Raw genomic sequence first — 17181 nt, forward strand, 5'->3', positions numbered from 1 at the left:
TTGACTTGTAAGTAAAGTTGAGTGTGTCCAATCATAGTGTGTCTGCATGTGTGTTTGTGTCTAGGACTGAATGTGTATTTGAGAGATATGTATTTGCATCTATGAAGGAAGGGGTTCTATGTGTGTGTGTAAGTAATGTTAAACAGGTGTGGGTATATTCCTGGAGAAAATCCATGTATCCTGGTATTTAGTATATGAGAAAGAGATTGAGGGTTAATGATTCAAAATCACAAGAAGGGCTGGGCTGACCTTATACATGAAGTCAATGGGAAATTCACCAGAGGAACTGATGTCTTTGGCTGGTTGGTTATCAGGTGCCACCCCATTGTCACTGATGGTTGTTGGGGAGATGATGTCACCGTCACGGTCATCGTCACCCTCGTTGCTAGAGGCAGGTTCAATCACCACAGATGGGATGGGCATCTTCTCCTAAGGAAGAAAGAAATGTAATTAACCCACCCAGTGACGCACATCAACATTCTGAAACATCCATGTCCACATTCCATGCAGTTGGAGAAAATCATGTGACTTCAGCATTGTCATTTTAGGTCTCTTGATCACCTTTAAAATAATACCAGCCCTCTCAAGTCAATGACTTCAGAGTCAGTCCTCAGCAATGGGCCTTGTGCTTGTATTTATTTATTTTGTAGACAGGTAATAAACCTGCTTGCGATGTATTCCACTTTGTCTCATATTGATGACCACAGTATGTTTTTTTTTATCCTGCTATCCTTGATTCCGTAATGACCATTAATTGTAAGTTATAAAACAATTGGGATCTCCAAACAACCCACTCATGGTCATGAAAGAGAGGATGACAAGGAAAGGTTGCTCATACCTCCTCCGGCCCCACCTCTGCAGGACCCTCAGTGGTGGCCACAGGAGCCTCCTTAGGCTTCTCATCCACTGGCTCAGCCACTACGGTCTAGAGATGTGGGAGAATAAGAACCAATGCTGGGACATGGCAGTCAACCAGGTCAAAGGTCATCTTGGTTCATTTAACAAGGACACTGTCGGTTTAGCACTGAGGCTAAAATGGGTTGGATCAGTTGAGGGGATTTGGTGGGGGTACAGTAAGACAACAGGCGGGTGGGATGGTTCAGTTTTTTTAATTAAAACTGACCATGTGATAGGATTGGATGCCGGTTATTATTTGGGGGTTATTGTTATGTACCCTGGTGTTTACACCCATGGATGGAGAATGGTACAATAATGGTTATTTCATTTTCATGACTAAATAGGAAAAAGGTTAGGTCTTCATGTGCAGTTTCAAACAACTGAAACTGACCATCTATATAAAGGTTAGATGAGGGGGTGGCTTGGATGAGGGGATCACAAATGGAGAGGAAAACCTTCTACTGGCATCTCTCTGGTTAACTCAAGGATGAATGCTAACATCACTGAATTTACATTACAAAGCTATGGTCCTACATGCAACATAATAGATTATTTGTTGTGTATTACATTTTCACGTAGATAAAAAAATAGATAATATTGTCTGTAATCAGAATGTTCAAAGTATTTAGCACAATTCATTGCAGTTGATTGAAGAGATAGGAAAGAGCCTTAAACTCTCAAGTAATATGTTTGGGAGCAAAGCTAATGAATAATGGGTACACCCAACACCAAAGCAAGCAAGTATGATGACCAATGTGGAACAAGATGTACATACATAAACTAACAACATGATCAATGTAATTCAAAACCATCAGGTTTGAAAATACATTTCAACCATTCTTACCCACTAAACATAATAAAATATATATATATATATGTATCAAATATTACAGTATGAGCTAAGACAAACCCATTCCCACACCATGTCAATTTCTGTTCATAAGTTTTGAAAAAAATAAAAAATAAATTGTAAATTCTAAAATAAATGTTAGTTGGTAGAGAAAGTTATTTACAGGAGTATAAATAACAAAATAAGAGGCAAGGCTGTCAAAGTTAAATGTGTATTGTGCTTTAGTACTAAACACCATTTTATAAGATATGTTTCTGATGGAAGTATTAGATTAAACTCAAGCAGTAACAATGTGTTATCTTTTTTGCAGAAATTAGCTCATAATGTACCCTCAAAATGCTACCTGACACTCAGTTAACACCAAATAATATGATTTCAAGTACAATACTACTGACTTGAACAACAGTCATGAGCCTTTATAATACTGTACGTGATGGACATAAATGGAATTAAAACAAATGTCCTGACACTTACTGTAGTTAGTTATGGCTTTGAGTTTTTACTGAACATGCCAAGAAAAAACATTGGGCCAACTAGTAATTATAATTATGTTATGCTTAGCTGCATGTAAATAGTTTGTCAAATGAATACACAATGCATGACAGATTTTGTAAAATGGTGTTTTGCATTTCTGCATCGAAGCAATATTTGTGTTTCTTCTTCAAAAAAGTTAGATACATTTGATTCTTTGAAAGTGCTTCTACATAGAAACAATCCAAATGCCTACATTACAGATGTCAGAAACTTAGATATACTGTGCAAATTCTGTTGTGTATTGGCATTAAAATGAATTGTATACTATGTTCGCAGAAAGTTTAAGCAAAAGCAATTAAGACTTTCTAATACTCATTGACCATTATGATAAGCAGTCTGGTACAGTATGATTGAACATATGGCATCATGAGGTAAAACATAAGAGAATTCCATTAACGTTCAGTTTAGTCACGTCCCCTGGGGAGATTATTATTCATCAGCAAAGGTATTCTGAAGCTAGACATTCAAAACCAAAAATAGGAATGTAAAATAAATTACACTTAGTGACTAAACTATTCAACTAAAGAAATTCAGAATATTCAGCAATTTGTGGATCGACAAATGGTTCTGGTAATTAGTGCTAGTTCAGCCCCTTTGGACTGTGATTGTAAAATATAGACAGTGTTTTGAAAGTACCACATTTCTAGAAAGGTCTCAATGACTGTTTTGTCCAATATGATGTGTAATCAGTAGGATTGATGAATGGGGAGCTGGAATAATTACCGGAGCCTCCTCCATGGGGGCCTCCTTCCCTTCCTCCGGGTTGGCCACACATTCCTAAATACAGAACATTCTTTTTGAGTATATGGCTTTCAAAACACAAAATTTTCAGACAATCCTATTTTCATCCAATTAACTAAAAGGCAAAACCATACACATTTATTTCACACTTACTTTCCACTTTCACACTTTCCACTTTCACACTAGTTCTGAGCCTGGTCATGCAATATTTTCAATTGCAAATGCTGATATATAAAAAAATAATACAATCAAAACATTCATAAGAAATGTTCATGAGTTCATATTTTAGTATAAGGTTTAAATAAAACAATTTAGCTTGATGTACCAAATGACAGTCTCTCAGTGGTGGTCCCAAAAGAAAACTAATGTTGTTCTCTCACTGGTTCTGAAGGCAAATGCATTGTTAGACCACCTTTCTGCTTCCTGTATAAAGTACAGCATGAATGTCCGGTGTCATTCAATTAAGCAGTAGGGTAAAATGTTGATATTCACCATAAACTGTTTTATTTTCATTTATTTTTTATGAATTGCATGTCTGTAAGTTGTGGTTTGAGAGGGGCCTTGACATGGTAAGTTGGAGATTTAAGTACATTTTTTAAAATATATTAGTTTTTACTAATACAAAACACTTCAATCAAGTCCAATATAGTTTCTTTCCACTAGAGGCATAAATCATATTTACCAGCGGTACTTCCTCAATAGGGGGTGGTGTTTCAGCCTCTTCAGCAGGGAGGACCTACACGTAGAAAGGGGTTAGCTAAAGCCTATTGCTTTCAAAAGCTTGTAGTCAAACTGTTGATTTGAGGAAATTTGTTGCTGGACTGTTAATATTTAGGGTTGTAAGGACTGGGATTCAAAATGCCTTAAATCTGCTGTGTTCACAGTCAAGACATTACAGTATGCCCAGATTCATACATGTTTATGCAAAAACTGTGACTGTAATATTATGTTAAACGGCAAGGAACCTCTACTTTCAGCAGGGAAACAATGACATTTGGTGTGTTGACATCAGCTACTTATGGCTTTAAGAAAACAAAAACTGAAATCCTTTATAAAACTATTATCCATTGTAACAGTCGCAACTTCATTGTCTTGAACAATTTCCACAGCAGCTCCACAGTAAAAAAAAAAAAAAAAAGAGAGAAAGTCCTGATACAGCATGCACCACCATCCAGTCCTGTACAGCACATTATACCTTCTGCTTGGATGGTTCAGATCATAGGGTAGTGCACTCATTGTTTGCTAAGGGCAACTTCATTAACACCCTGACAGGGATGGCAAAGCCGAGTCAGGCCAGTGTATGTTATTTCTTTTGTAAAGTAATCTAATCAAACCTAAAACATCATTACAAGAGCGTCTGCTAAATGACTAAATGTAAATGTTAATTACACATGCAACTTGTCACACATGCCACTTGTTTAGGACACTAGTCCTGAAGTGACACATAACTGTTCTACAAATTCAAGTCATCTAAGTTTATAAATATCAATTTTCTATACATTAAAGTTGTAAAGCCATACTGACTAAAACCAGGGGTATATGCCTTAAATGCTCTCACACCTACTCAGAGCCAAGAGTAGTAGATTGTGACAGGTGTTGCCACTACAACTGTTTGAATGTAACCACTTTTGTATTGCCAGCTGAATGTCATTAACGTTGTTGAAGGCTCAAGCTACTAAATTAGATAGACCTGACTTGCATGCAGTTTTGTCATTGACAGAACAAAACAGTACTGGGTTGATGTGGAAGGACAAAAGGGCAGATCTTAAACGTACCTCGGCTGGTTCAGCCCCCTCAGTGGCGGCAGGCTCATCAGGAGACTCAACAGAGGACTTTACCAAGAACGAGTTGAATAAAAATGTTTTTTACTTATTATTCCAATGTTATGTATAAATAACAGCCAGCTATTTATAGAAAAGCGGTGGCCCTCATCTGTTTCGATTTTATGTGACCCAGTGAAAATGTTTAAGCTAAGAACAGCCACCAAATCATTTGAAATCTGATGTCACAATCTGAGATGAGGGGTTCTTAACTTTTTATAAAGCTCTGTACTACTTTCTCAGGAAAATTGAACATATCACTTTGGGTACTAACAACAATAACAGTACAAAAGCTTATAAGAATAGATTGGTGTGCCAAAAATAGGCTTCTAAGAAGCAATAACAAAATATTAATGATGAATAAACTGAGGTGATGAAGATGAAGGTAATGATGACAACAAAAATGCTGCTGATGAGGATGGTGATGATGATGAGGATGATGATGCTGTTGTTGATGAAGATAATGATGCTGCTGATGAGGATGGTGATGATGAGGATGATAACGATGGTGATGATGAAGATGATGATGGTGATGATGAGGGTGGTGATGATGAGGGTGGTGAAGATAATGATGATACTGCTGCTGTTGATGAGGATGGTGAGGATAACGATGATACTGCTGTTGGTGATGAGGATGATGAAGATAATGATGATGTTGCTGATTGTGACGATGAGAACTGCATTGCTAATCATGGCTTTTGTAAAGCCGATGATGATGAGCATGCTACAGAGAGACTACAAACTCTCACTTACAGCAGGCGTCTTCTCTTTAGGGGCGGTGGAACTCTTGGTTTCCTCAGTAGAGGCAGCAGGCTCCTGGCCCTCAGCTGCCTCAGGCCCTGCCTCTGGGGCTGCCTCAGGCCTTGCCTCTGGGTCTGCCTCAGGCCTTGCCTCTGGGACTGCCTCTGGGACTGCCTCTGGGACTGCCTCTGGGGCTGCCTCTGGGGCTGCCTCTGTGACTGCCTCAGGGACTGCCTCTGTGACTGCCTCAGGCCCTGCCTCTGCCTCGCAGGCAGCTGCACCCTCTGCAGCCTCAGTGGCCACAGCTGTTTTAGTGTCCACATCAGCCTCAGTGGCAGCGGTGGCAGGGACACCAGTGGACTCATTCTTTTAGCATACACAGGCAAGGAAAAAGCTTATCAACATTCATGCTTTTTTTTCGGAATAATATCTATTGAGATTGAGCTTTTATCATTAATTAACCATCACTTTATATGCTTTTTTTCTATTGACAAATGTATTAACTTTATGACCACATTTCTACACACTTTGAATTGTTGTGTATAGAGTTTAGGGATGGAAGCGGGCTAGCAGTGTTAGACCGCGCTGGCAGAATGTGCATATACCATACACATAAACTGAAATCCTCATAGCGGGCTAGTATACAGCAGAATAAGCCTGTCTTGAAAAGAAGCTGAGCTTTTAAGTTTTGAGGATGCCCCCTAATTAGTGCATGTTTTGTGCATTGCTGGAAAATAAAACATGTTCTCAGTCAATCACCCTCAAAAAAGGTTAAACAAAATGTATACATGGCATAGCTATTCAAAAAAGTATTATCTTGTCAAGGCAATGCATAGCTTTTAGATCTGGAAAAACCCTAGACATAAAAGCCATAATAAAGAAAATGTCATGGGACCCCCCTCTCAACAAGAGTACAAAATCAGTGCAAAATACATGTATTTCTGGGACATTGAGAAAATTAATCACAAAAGAAAATGACAAAGTATAAAATAAAAAGGGATTACAATAGAACAGTAGTACAACACTGTTAACACACACAAAATGTGTCTTGCAAGTGTATTGCAAATATATTTGTAATCTGTAATTAAAACCGACGTGTTGAGACTTTAAACTCACCATTCTATCAAAATCAGCAAAGAATGCTGGAGCACTGGAATCCTGATTATAATAGAAACAGAGACAGGAAGAAATGGAGTTTAAAACATTATTTAGTTAACTTTTTGGAAATGAGTGTAACTAGATTTAGGGAAAATGTGACTACAGACTAGTACATACTGTTCACCTACTAATTTAATATGGACTGTGATATTTTGGGGTGCTGTTTTAGGGTGATCTTTATCACTTATGTATACAGCCACTCCATAGCTTAGAATATTTTTTTTTTTTTATGAAGAAATGGATTTGATCCATCATAAATAAATTAAACTACATGTGTGACATTCTTCTGGTATCACTAAGAGACAGAGTACAGTAGTTGGAGATTATCTTGGAAATATCCTCAACTCTAAAGTACCCACATTTACCCACTACATTTCTGCTTCACTCTGCCTCAATAATGGGCATTGGTTATAATTTGTTTTATAAGTCTTTCTGTGATTACAGTAAATTAAATAAAGTACTGTGTTAAGGTAATTACCTGTGAAAATCCATTAAATGCATTGTTGGTCACCTAAATCAAATCAAATCATAGACATATTTAGCACTCAACGTTTTCAAAAAGATTGTACTGAAATGTGTTTCAACTGTGTAGAACCAGATGGAATGGCATTTACAAATGTGATAGTGTGGAACTGACAAGCAGACAAAGCAAGCAAGAGGAGAGAGAGAGAGGAGAAGAAGGGCTGGGGTTCTGTTGTGCTGCAGGATCCAGGTGGGGGTGCAGGACAGCTTTTTAACATCTCTACTACATGTTTTGGTCTATCTCTGGGCAGGAAAAAAGGAAAGGGGGTTTCTGTTTCATCTGGTCTACTCTTCTCTACTCTATGTAGAGGGAGGGAGGAAGTAGGTACCTCTTCCTTCTCTGTATCTATCTCTTGATACAACTTTCCGTATCTGCGGTTTGCCACCTCGTCTTCAGACAGGTCCGAATTCTCGGGCTCTTTGTGAGCTCTGGGGGTGCTTACTTCCTTCGCTGCTCCTTCGCTGCCTCCTGCACCAGGAAAGGCAAGAAAATCGCGCTGTCCATCTGAGAAGAATCCACTGCTGTCGCTAACTTCCTGCCAGGAGCCGGTGTTATTGGTGGCACCTTCTGTTCCTGCTGAAGGTGTATTGCCAAAAGGGTCTGCTGCCCAACTTGTCCCACCTTCTGTGGTGGTTTCTGCAAAAGGATCTGTAGCAAAATCACCTGCTACTCTACTTCCGTCCTGAGCATTAGCAAAAGGGTCTGACTCAAACCCACCTACCCCTTGAGTTTCTGCAAAGGGATCTGACTCAAAACCACCTCCCCCTTGAGTTTCTGCAAAGGGATCTGACTCAAACCCACCTCCCCCTTGAGTTTCTGCAAAGGGATCTGACTCAAACCCACCTCCCCCTTGAGTTTCTGCAAAGGGATCTGACTCAAACCCACCTGTCCCTTGAGTTTCTCCAAAGGGATCTGACTCAAACCCACCTGTCCCTTGAGTTTCTGCAAAGGGATCTGACTCAAACCCACCTCCCCCTTGAGTTTCTGCAAAGGGATCTGACTCAAATCCACTCATCCTATCCTTCTCAAGAGTTTCTGTGGAGGTATTTGGTTCAAATCCACCTCCACCATGGGTCTCCAACCCCTCCAACCCCCCGGAGGTATTGAAAAAAGAGTCAGTTTCTCTGGACAAGCTATCTTCTACGGGCACTCCTGTGTCTTTAAATGGGTCTTTGTCTACACTGAACAGGTTGGTGCTGTTAAAAGATTCAGCTGCACTCTGTGAGTGTTCTGGTACACTTGCTATTTCTGTTTCTGCTGGCTGTATTGAGGCTTGATCTGTTGTTTGGGCCCAGTCCATTGCAAAGGCATCATTGCCAAATTGGCTTTCCTGAGCATGCTCGTTTTGGTCAGTCAGATCACCTGAAGCCCAATCAGCAAAACCTCCTTGGGCAGAGGTACTGTCCTGATCTGCCAAGGCATCAGCTGGTGCAAGTTCATCGTCAGCGCTGGCCCATCCATCACCATGGCGTATTCCATCGCCCCACTCCTGTGCTGTCTCATATTCAGAGCCTGAAGCATTTAGGTCTGCCAGGCCAGATAGTCCCCTCTCTGGTGTGGAGCCATCTCTCCCTTCCTGTGTCAGGTACAAGCCATGCTCACTGCCCTCTGTGGTATCTTCAATCTCCTGGTCATGCTCGTTGGTGATACGAAGCCCCGGCGTGGATTCGCGGCGATCCCCCCAGCTTGCCTCTTCTGCCCCTGGATCAGCCCATCCTTCTTCTAAACCTGCCTCCCATCCCCTTGGCCCTACCTCTGATGGCCTCTGTCCTGATTCCTGCACGGCCTGGCCACCCTCCTCTCCAGATAAATCACAGTTGGGGTTAGGTTGGGGGTTTGGGTCCCAGCCGCTAACCTCATCTCCAGATGCTGCCTCGCTCTCCTGTGGCTGTGCTGCTACTGCTGTCTCCCCTGTGTCCCCGCCCCAGCCGTCTGCCTGGTGCCAGCTCTGGGCCCCATCCTGGGCCTCTTCTTGCCCTGCAGTAGGAGCTTCGCAGGCTGCAGCTTCAGCAGCAGCAGGAACAGAGTCTCCGTTCTCTGGAGTGGGGCCAAAGTCAGCGGCCCAGTCTGCAACAAAGCCAGAGTCTCCACCCTGCTCAGGGAATGCGGGGAACCCAGGGTTAAAGTCAGTAGTGTTTGAGGGATCACTACCAACGCCCCTCTCCTCAGCACCCACAGTACTCACAGACCCAGAGTCCGGCTGGAAAGCCAGTTGATGGAAATTAGGTAAAAAAAGAAATGGAAAGAGTGTTTATCGTGAAAGAACAGAAATAGTGACAGAGGTGCATTAGTGATCAAGTGATACAGAGTTCTGACTGAATGATGGAGTGGTCTGTGGAGTGTACAAAACAGATCTGGATTGTGATACAAAAAGAGCATGAAAAACATTTATATGTTGTGTGATAACATCGAATCATTAAGACATTAAGGATTATCACAAGCAACAAAAAAAAAATCTAACATACTCTTGTTGATTGTGATTTACAAAAGTAACTTTAAATAACTTAAAACTTGGTATTGACTCATTACTTACAGGCTGTGCAGGTTCAACATTTGCCTAGAAAACACAATAAGATTAATCAGCATGACAATAAACGCCCGAACGAATATTATTAGCAATAATTATCCATTTGTAAGAAAAGAGAGCATCAAACCAGTCAGGACACTGTACTCTAAATGCCTTAGTGGAATGTGTATTACTCATTATCTATCTATGTGAGGAACTTTATTTTTGTGAGGAAAGTTATGCATGCATATAGATTTTATTCGTACTTACCGTCCACATGTCCCAGGGTAATGCCTGTGAGAGAGAAGCACAAGATTAGACAACAACAGAATATTTAAAGTACAGAATAGAACCATAGCAAACTTGCAGGTTTTGGGATACAAGTCGCGCTCACTGCATGTTATATAAATGGTTTTAAATGAAATAATGTGATCATGATCAATGGCTGTTATTAACAAATATGTGTTGCAGTTTGGCCATTATCTTAGATCTTATTTGCCAAACCTGTCCCGCTGGTGACACAGGCTGCCCCATCGGAGTGTTTGGGGTGAAGGGATCAAAGTCCATATCCATGAGAGATTCACCTGGTCTCTCGTTGGGCTGCAAACATATTAAGATATGAGAAGAACATCAGTGTTGAGACAACAGCCCCCCAAATACACTAATGTAAAAAATCCCTTGATCTGTGTGCTACATAAATAGGATCTTCTCTAAGTGAGGACATGTTATGGAAGGTAGGTTTTGGGGTATCGACAGATGTTGATGGGAGTTCCAAAATGTGTGTTTTACGGATGCGTTTGTGTCAAGATACGACAGTGTATGTCTACAGTTGGTGACTGCCGCTATAGCTAGTGAGTGAGTTAAAGCTAGTGAGGCTCTGAGGATTGACACAGACCAGTGATGGCGACATTGCAGGCGGTGGTAGGAATTCGTCACCAAACAGGTTGATGATCTGCTCCTGGTGCAGCTCCTTGGTGGGCGTGGCCTTAGGTGGTGGGGGTACCGGTGGCCCCTTTCTCAGCTGAGGAGATGGGGGGGAGAAACGGACAGATTCAGTTGGTGGTGGATGCAGTATATTGTTGGGTTGAAAACACCCCCCAATGGCTGATGTCACAACATCAGGACTGAGACATTTTGTGTTCCATTTTTGATGGTAGAACACAACGCTGAAACAATTTGATTATGAGAAGGATTAGGCGGGGGATGAAACAAGGTCAAATGTTAGGATGGATTTGAACATAAATTGGAGGCTGACAATAAGATTTTCTCATAATCCCAGAAACAATATAACATATGCACTGGGTAGACAAAACTTACAGACAGACATAAAGTATTGGTAAACTTGAGGAGGGACTGGGAGGGTGCAATTTTCTGACGGGGAGGAAACACCATTGCTCAGGCCTGTAGTCCTTGTTGTTCATAATGGACTACAGTTAACAACATATATTCATATGTATGTTAAATGAGCATTTTACACAATTTACTATGAAAACTACTGTCCTTCGATTGTTTCTGTAAACGCATCACCGGAGGTATGACCACACCGTAGTGATACAGCTGTCTACCATACCCCACAATGCAGTTAGGAAACAACTATGGATGGGTATGTACAAATTGTTAGCAACCTATGCTAACATACAACTAATCAAGTTTCTAAAAGCAGAATGTAACATGGTTACTTACCATGGCACAACACAAGTAATGTGAAAGAAGGGAAAGATAAAGCCATATCATGTCAACAGGAATTCAAACTAAATTGGCTCTAACTAAAATGTATAATATCTGTATCATATTGCGATAAGGAATATACAGTGTATTGAAAGATTGACATGTAGATTGGTCTTGTATACAGTATATGGAAAAGTATTTTAAGAAGGTGACATGAAGAAAACCAAACACTGGGCTTTTTGTGCTGGTGGGGTCATTAGTAAAACATTTCTGGGAGAGAACAGGGATTCTATAAGAATAGAAGGCAGTGCTAACCAACTCAGAGAAAAGGTGCTGTCAAACATACACAATCCATCCCAGAAGAAAATACTGGACTTTTTTCTTTATCCCAATTTAAAAGCTCATACAAAAAACTTTGAGACAGGATATGACATAGGAGCTAAGCAGCTGGTTATCCATCTGCCTTTTCTACTTGGGTGAATACACCATTAATCATAATCATAATCAAATAAAATAATTACAAGAATAGACCATTATTACGTTACATTATTAGATCAATAACTTCTATCTCACTATTTTCAGAACTAAACTCAAAATACTGCTTCACATTTAAAACACTAAATGTTGTGTAGTTACTAACCAAAAGGAACATTTTGGAGACTGGAGGTTTAGAAAGTTTCTCTTTTTAGCTAAGATGTAACTGAAGATTCATATAAATTGTCAGATGCATGGATGCTATAAATGATCTCCAAGTTCCAGAACACAAGTGTCGAATAACAAATGGTTCTGTAGATATTTTGCTAACCGAGCAACACACCACTGTCTGTAAAGTTGACTGTTTTATAAATCAATGAAAGCTAAAGTATGACGAAGCTTCATGGATGTCTGCTCTCCTGACCTGGTCCTCACTTCATACGGCTGACTGTGAAGTTACTTTGGATACTGGGTTTAACAATGGAATATGTTGGGTGTACCTGTGATGGTGATTTGGGCCTTGGTGGACCAGGAGAAACAGGCCTTAGAGAGTGGTTCGGACTTGCTACTGGGCTGTCAGGTGGACTATCATCACTTGGGGGTGATGGAGTCCTTGCAAGACGCAAAGGTCCCGAATCACTGTAGAAAAAAGTATATTTATTAAAGCTTCACAAATAGTCATGAAAATATATATTTGTTATTATATATTGGAGATTACACTTATTGGAGACAGAAGAGACAATGTACAAGTTTCAATTTACAGGTTGACCTGTGTTGTTCATACTATTAACAAAACAGAAATATTTTTTCCATGAGGAATATGCAACAAAAATACATCTTTAGCAAAAAAATCGATTGAAATCTAATCTAGTCATATCTATTATATATAACTACTAGAATTGACTAAAACTAGGCTACATCTAAAATAGCTGCCAAACCTAACATTACATTCCAAAACTCAACCCTTCCACCCCACATACTAATGAATAGTCATTCATGTTCAAAAAGGATTGGATTAGTGTAAGCAACATGGATGTCCAGTAGTGTCCATCATATAAAACGTACACTAATCAAATTAATTGCATAAAGAGCCAATAAAAGCACTTTGTGAGGAAAGGAGTCGAAAATTGGAACAAACCATGCGTCTATAAACTCAAATGTCTGGCTAGCCACTTACCGTTTCCCTCTATCAACACAGGCAAATGCACAGAAAAGATAGAGCCATACAGGTCAAAAGAAAAACAAGGCTCACATATGACACACTGAGTAACTAACTATTTTACTTAATTTCCAATAAATTAATGAAAAAGAAAGGTTGCTTGCAAGCAGAAATTAACAAGGAACCAAGGGATAACTGAGCTCACCTTGGAGCTCCCTGAATGGTGAACATTTTGTCAGAATGCTGCTCTCCAAGTTTGGTCATCACTTCATACAGCTGTTTGCAGAGCTAAACCCGGTTTATATAGAAAGAGAGTCAGAGACAGATTAGATTAGTTTAAAAAAAGACTTGCAAATCTATTGGTGTCCCTTTCCCCTTTGAAGGAAACAATTTGATCTCAAGTACTAAGGAACTGTTTTCAAGATGTTTCTTGAAAACATTGTCATATACAGGACTTGTAAAACCGCTGGCCTCAGACTAGGACGTCAGAACATTCCCTGAAAGCTTTTTCAACCCTACAGTCTCAGTCAAAGGGCAGAGAAGTGACCAACATTAAATCAATGTTTATGCTGCAATATGAGCTATTTTGACAACCAAAATGCTGAACTATGGAATTTCCATACATTTCCCATTTAGGATGAACAAATTTGAGATACTGAGGAGTACTATAACCAAAAACATTCCACATGTTGTTTACATTCCACAGATTGAGACTCAACATTAGCACCCATCACATAACCAAAATAGCCAAAATATATAACTCACTAAGGAGATTTCCCGATGGAATTTGGCTTCAATGTGTGTCACACTCTTGAACGTGTTCACATAGAATCCAACTCGGCTGAAAGACGACAAAAGAAAAGAGCAAAGACAAGTTATTTGTTTTACTTGATCTATTCCACAACATCACATGATGAACCATGCTTACTGTATATTTTAATATGACAAAAGTACAGCTGTATTCCAAAAATATTTAGATAAAATAATAGAAATATCTTAATTCTAAAATGACAACCCCGAAAAATACTGTATATTTAAGCAATTGTTCATGACATCCCGGCAATGAATCAATGCGATTGATTTGATTAGTGTGCTGGAGGCCATACCCATTTTTTATACATACAGTATATATAACAAAGAATATGACCTTTTAAATCAAGCATACAGAAGCCGGTATCATTGACTCAAATGTCTTATACCGATAGAAATGCAGTATGGCTCAGCATGTTGATTTTCTGCTGAAGGATGTCTGACATTATAACAATGACATGCCTAAATATAAACCACTACTGCTTGGCCCATATATGAGCAGAGCAGTGCTAGTGGGCATAACAGGGAGAGGAGGCCTCTAATTGGACGGATTACATAATGGAGGCTACAAGCCTTCCTCTCCAGTGAACAGCGAGTGTGGCTTTCTACTGTGAACATGGCAGAGGAACACACGCATGCACAAAGCTGTATCACAATTTGTTCAACATCACAGGAATATTCTCCTATGGCTTGTGAGAAATGGTTATCACATGTCTCACACACCACAATTCACACATGGAACAATGTACAGTATAAGTACTTGTTACTATCTGTCTATACATACATCATATTGTCAAAGCAAGAAAACATATTTTAATCTTTGCTAATTAATGGAAAATAACATAAAAACAATCTCATTAGCATATGTATTCATCCCCTTGATAAGCATCAGCATCTCCCAACTCTTAGTATCTTATTAGCTTTGGACTACACTCTACTCTTAATTACTCTACTCAAATTGTATTGAATAATTAGTCTATGTACATTATTCTAAAACTGGTTGTTCCCATCTTTGATTGTGATTGGCTATATCGCTTTCCATGCCGTTGCAAAATCCAGCATAACCTTACAGGTTGTCCTCATATTATTCTTTAACATTCCATATTGCTGCGCATCGAATATTTCAAATAAAAAAAGACGGCAAAGGTGTCCATCTGGCTGTTGCGTGGCAACGATTTATGTAGGAACTATACTTTGTCGTGCCGGAAGAATTACGGTTTATTATTAAACTATTTTGTTTCTAATTGTTTTTATTTATGAAACCATATCAAATATTTGTAGTAACAGTTTTGCGTGTCGTGCCTAATAACTCCCCTTACCTGTTCTAAAATCAGCGCAAAACACGGCCTCTTGGGACTTATTGCTTAAGTATCCTATACTGTAGGTACAGTGATCTATAGTGTACCTACCACAAGCTCAGTGGGAGAACTGTGATAGTAGGATGCTGGTTTGTTATCTCAGACCATTGACAACATTTTGTCATTCAGTAAATTAAGTATAAAGCATAAAGCCACCAAAAAAGAATTATTTAAAATTTTGTTTTTTAACTAAGACTTAAATGGAACATAAAGTATATGGAAGATAATTGGTTTAATCATCTGTTTTCTTCTGTCTGTTATTTCCCCCAGCTTGTCCCAATTTCAAATCATCACTTGTATCCCGACCAGTGGCAGAGCTTGCCTCTCAAACATATGGGACAGAAAATTAAGTTTTAAATATCCTCATGAATACAAATATACACAAAACAAAAGCACAGCATTGAACTGAAAAGCATAGAACTGCTGTAACGCCGCAGAACTACCTATGTTAACCAGCAATATATGATATGCTAAAGCATCACAATTCAGAAGCGCCAGAGAAGTCATGAAGGAAGTCATATATGTAAGTACCACTGTATAAACCATGTGTCACTGGCAGCTTACCTGTCCCAAAGAGTGGGCAGCTCGTCCTGTAAACCGACATTTAGCTCATCAAACACCTTCTGGGCCTTTTTCAACTCATCTTCTGCCTGAAAAATAAATAAATATATATATAGTATACTGGTGGCATTGAGAGAAAGAAAAACTTCTGAGAATTTTGACAATTTGTATATTTACAAATGTGTATGCCTACAATTGCAATGTAATTTTATTGTACTACATGTATTAAGCATGTATGTACCACACCATACCTTCACGATCTTCCGGTCATTTCTCATGGTTGATGCCTGAAGGGTCTCTAGATGGTGCCGTGCACTGTCAAAGTCAATCAGCTTTCTGCTTCTTTTTGCAACACGGATCTGTCAATAAAAATATTACATGGCATCATCATATTACCACTCAATACTTAACATTACATTAAAAAGCATTTTTCTTAAAGGGTTCTAAGCATTGAGCTAACGGGCTTTCAGAAGATTTGTTCTCTCCATATGTTGGCAGTTTGCAGAAGATATTTTAATAGCTAATTCACTCCTTTCCAAAATGATTGTGCTGTCATCCTCATATAAAATGTCTAACTAAGGACTAATATTTCCACATTCATAAATTTTCACATGAAAATGCATATATGAACAGCACACAATTTGTATCATACACATTATCACGCACAGCCTAAGTTTACATACCAGTGTCAACAAGTTCACACAAGGGAAAATTCAGCACAAATATACCTTAAGATCAGGGAACTGTTGGAGGTAGTTGTCCAATGTGATAATTGTCGAGTCCACTAGCTTTTGATGAAAGTCCTCCCACAAGGCATCACAGTCCTAAAAGAAAAGTCACATTCTGAACAAAAACAAGGTACATCTGAGGGAGAAAGGAAAAGACCTATAGCCCGACAGCAAATATGCATATACAACTGTGTGTGTGTGTGTGGTTTCTCCCTCATTTTATTCCTTTTAGCTGGAACCCTTTGCAACAAAATGTGTTTCTCTGAGTCTATATCAACAATCAATATGATCATTCCCATGTTACATGAAAATCCCAGGTTGGCAATAACAGAGGCTTGTCACAGATTATTGGTCTACAGCTTTCATTGCCAACAATGTGAGTTAAATGGGAGTCAGATGGCTGAGCGGTGAAGGAGTCGGGCTAGTAATCAGAAGGTCGCCGGATCGATTCCCCGTCGTGCCAAATGACGTTGTGTCCTTGGACAAGGCACTTCACCCTACTTGCCTCGGGGAATTGTCCCTGTACTTACTGTAAGTCGCTCTGGATAAGAGCGTCTGCTAAATGACTAAATGTAAATGTAAATAGTTTGAATTTCTGTCAGCTAAGTTGTGGGTTAACTGTAACATGGCTATTTACCATACATACTTCATAT

General features: G+C 39.5%; 1 protein-coding gene across 1 annotated transcript in view; it reads right to left on the reverse strand.

The window, feature by feature from the left end:
• amph (amphiphysin) overlaps positions 1 to 17181 on the reverse strand; it is a 29226-nt gene that overhangs the window by 1702 nt on the left and 10343 nt on the right. Inside the window, exons 5-23 of the mRNA XM_047026884.1 lie at positions 16529 to 16624; positions 16052 to 16159; positions 15804 to 15889; positions 13837 to 13912; positions 13277 to 13359; positions 12413 to 12551; positions 10666 to 10791; positions 10275 to 10370; positions 10041 to 10064; positions 9798 to 9821; positions 9120 to 9356; positions 7220 to 7252; positions 6700 to 6741; positions 5596 to 5949; positions 4798 to 4854; positions 3705 to 3758; positions 3005 to 3058; positions 839 to 925; positions 250 to 429 (exon numbers count right to left, since the gene is read on the reverse strand). Coding sequence (XP_046882840.1) covers positions 250 to 429; positions 839 to 925; positions 3005 to 3058; positions 3705 to 3758; positions 4798 to 4854; positions 5596 to 5949; positions 6700 to 6741; positions 7220 to 7252; positions 9120 to 9356; positions 9798 to 9821; positions 10041 to 10064; positions 10275 to 10370; positions 10666 to 10791; positions 12413 to 12551; positions 13277 to 13359; positions 13837 to 13912; positions 15804 to 15889; positions 16052 to 16159; positions 16529 to 16624 — 1956 coding nt within the window. The remainder of the gene's footprint in view (positions 1 to 249; positions 430 to 838; positions 926 to 3004; positions 3059 to 3704; positions 3759 to 4797; positions 4855 to 5595; positions 5950 to 6699; positions 6742 to 7219; positions 7253 to 9119; positions 9357 to 9797; positions 9822 to 10040; positions 10065 to 10274; positions 10371 to 10665; positions 10792 to 12412; positions 12552 to 13276; positions 13360 to 13836; positions 13913 to 15803; positions 15890 to 16051; positions 16160 to 16528; positions 16625 to 17181) is intronic.

This window comes from Hypomesus transpacificus, chromosome 10 (assembly GCF_021917145.1).
Source record: "Hypomesus transpacificus isolate Combined female chromosome 10, fHypTra1, whole genome shotgun sequence".
In the NCBI taxonomy this organism is placed as follows: Eukaryota; Metazoa; Chordata; class Actinopteri; order Osmeriformes; family Osmeridae; genus Hypomesus; species Hypomesus transpacificus.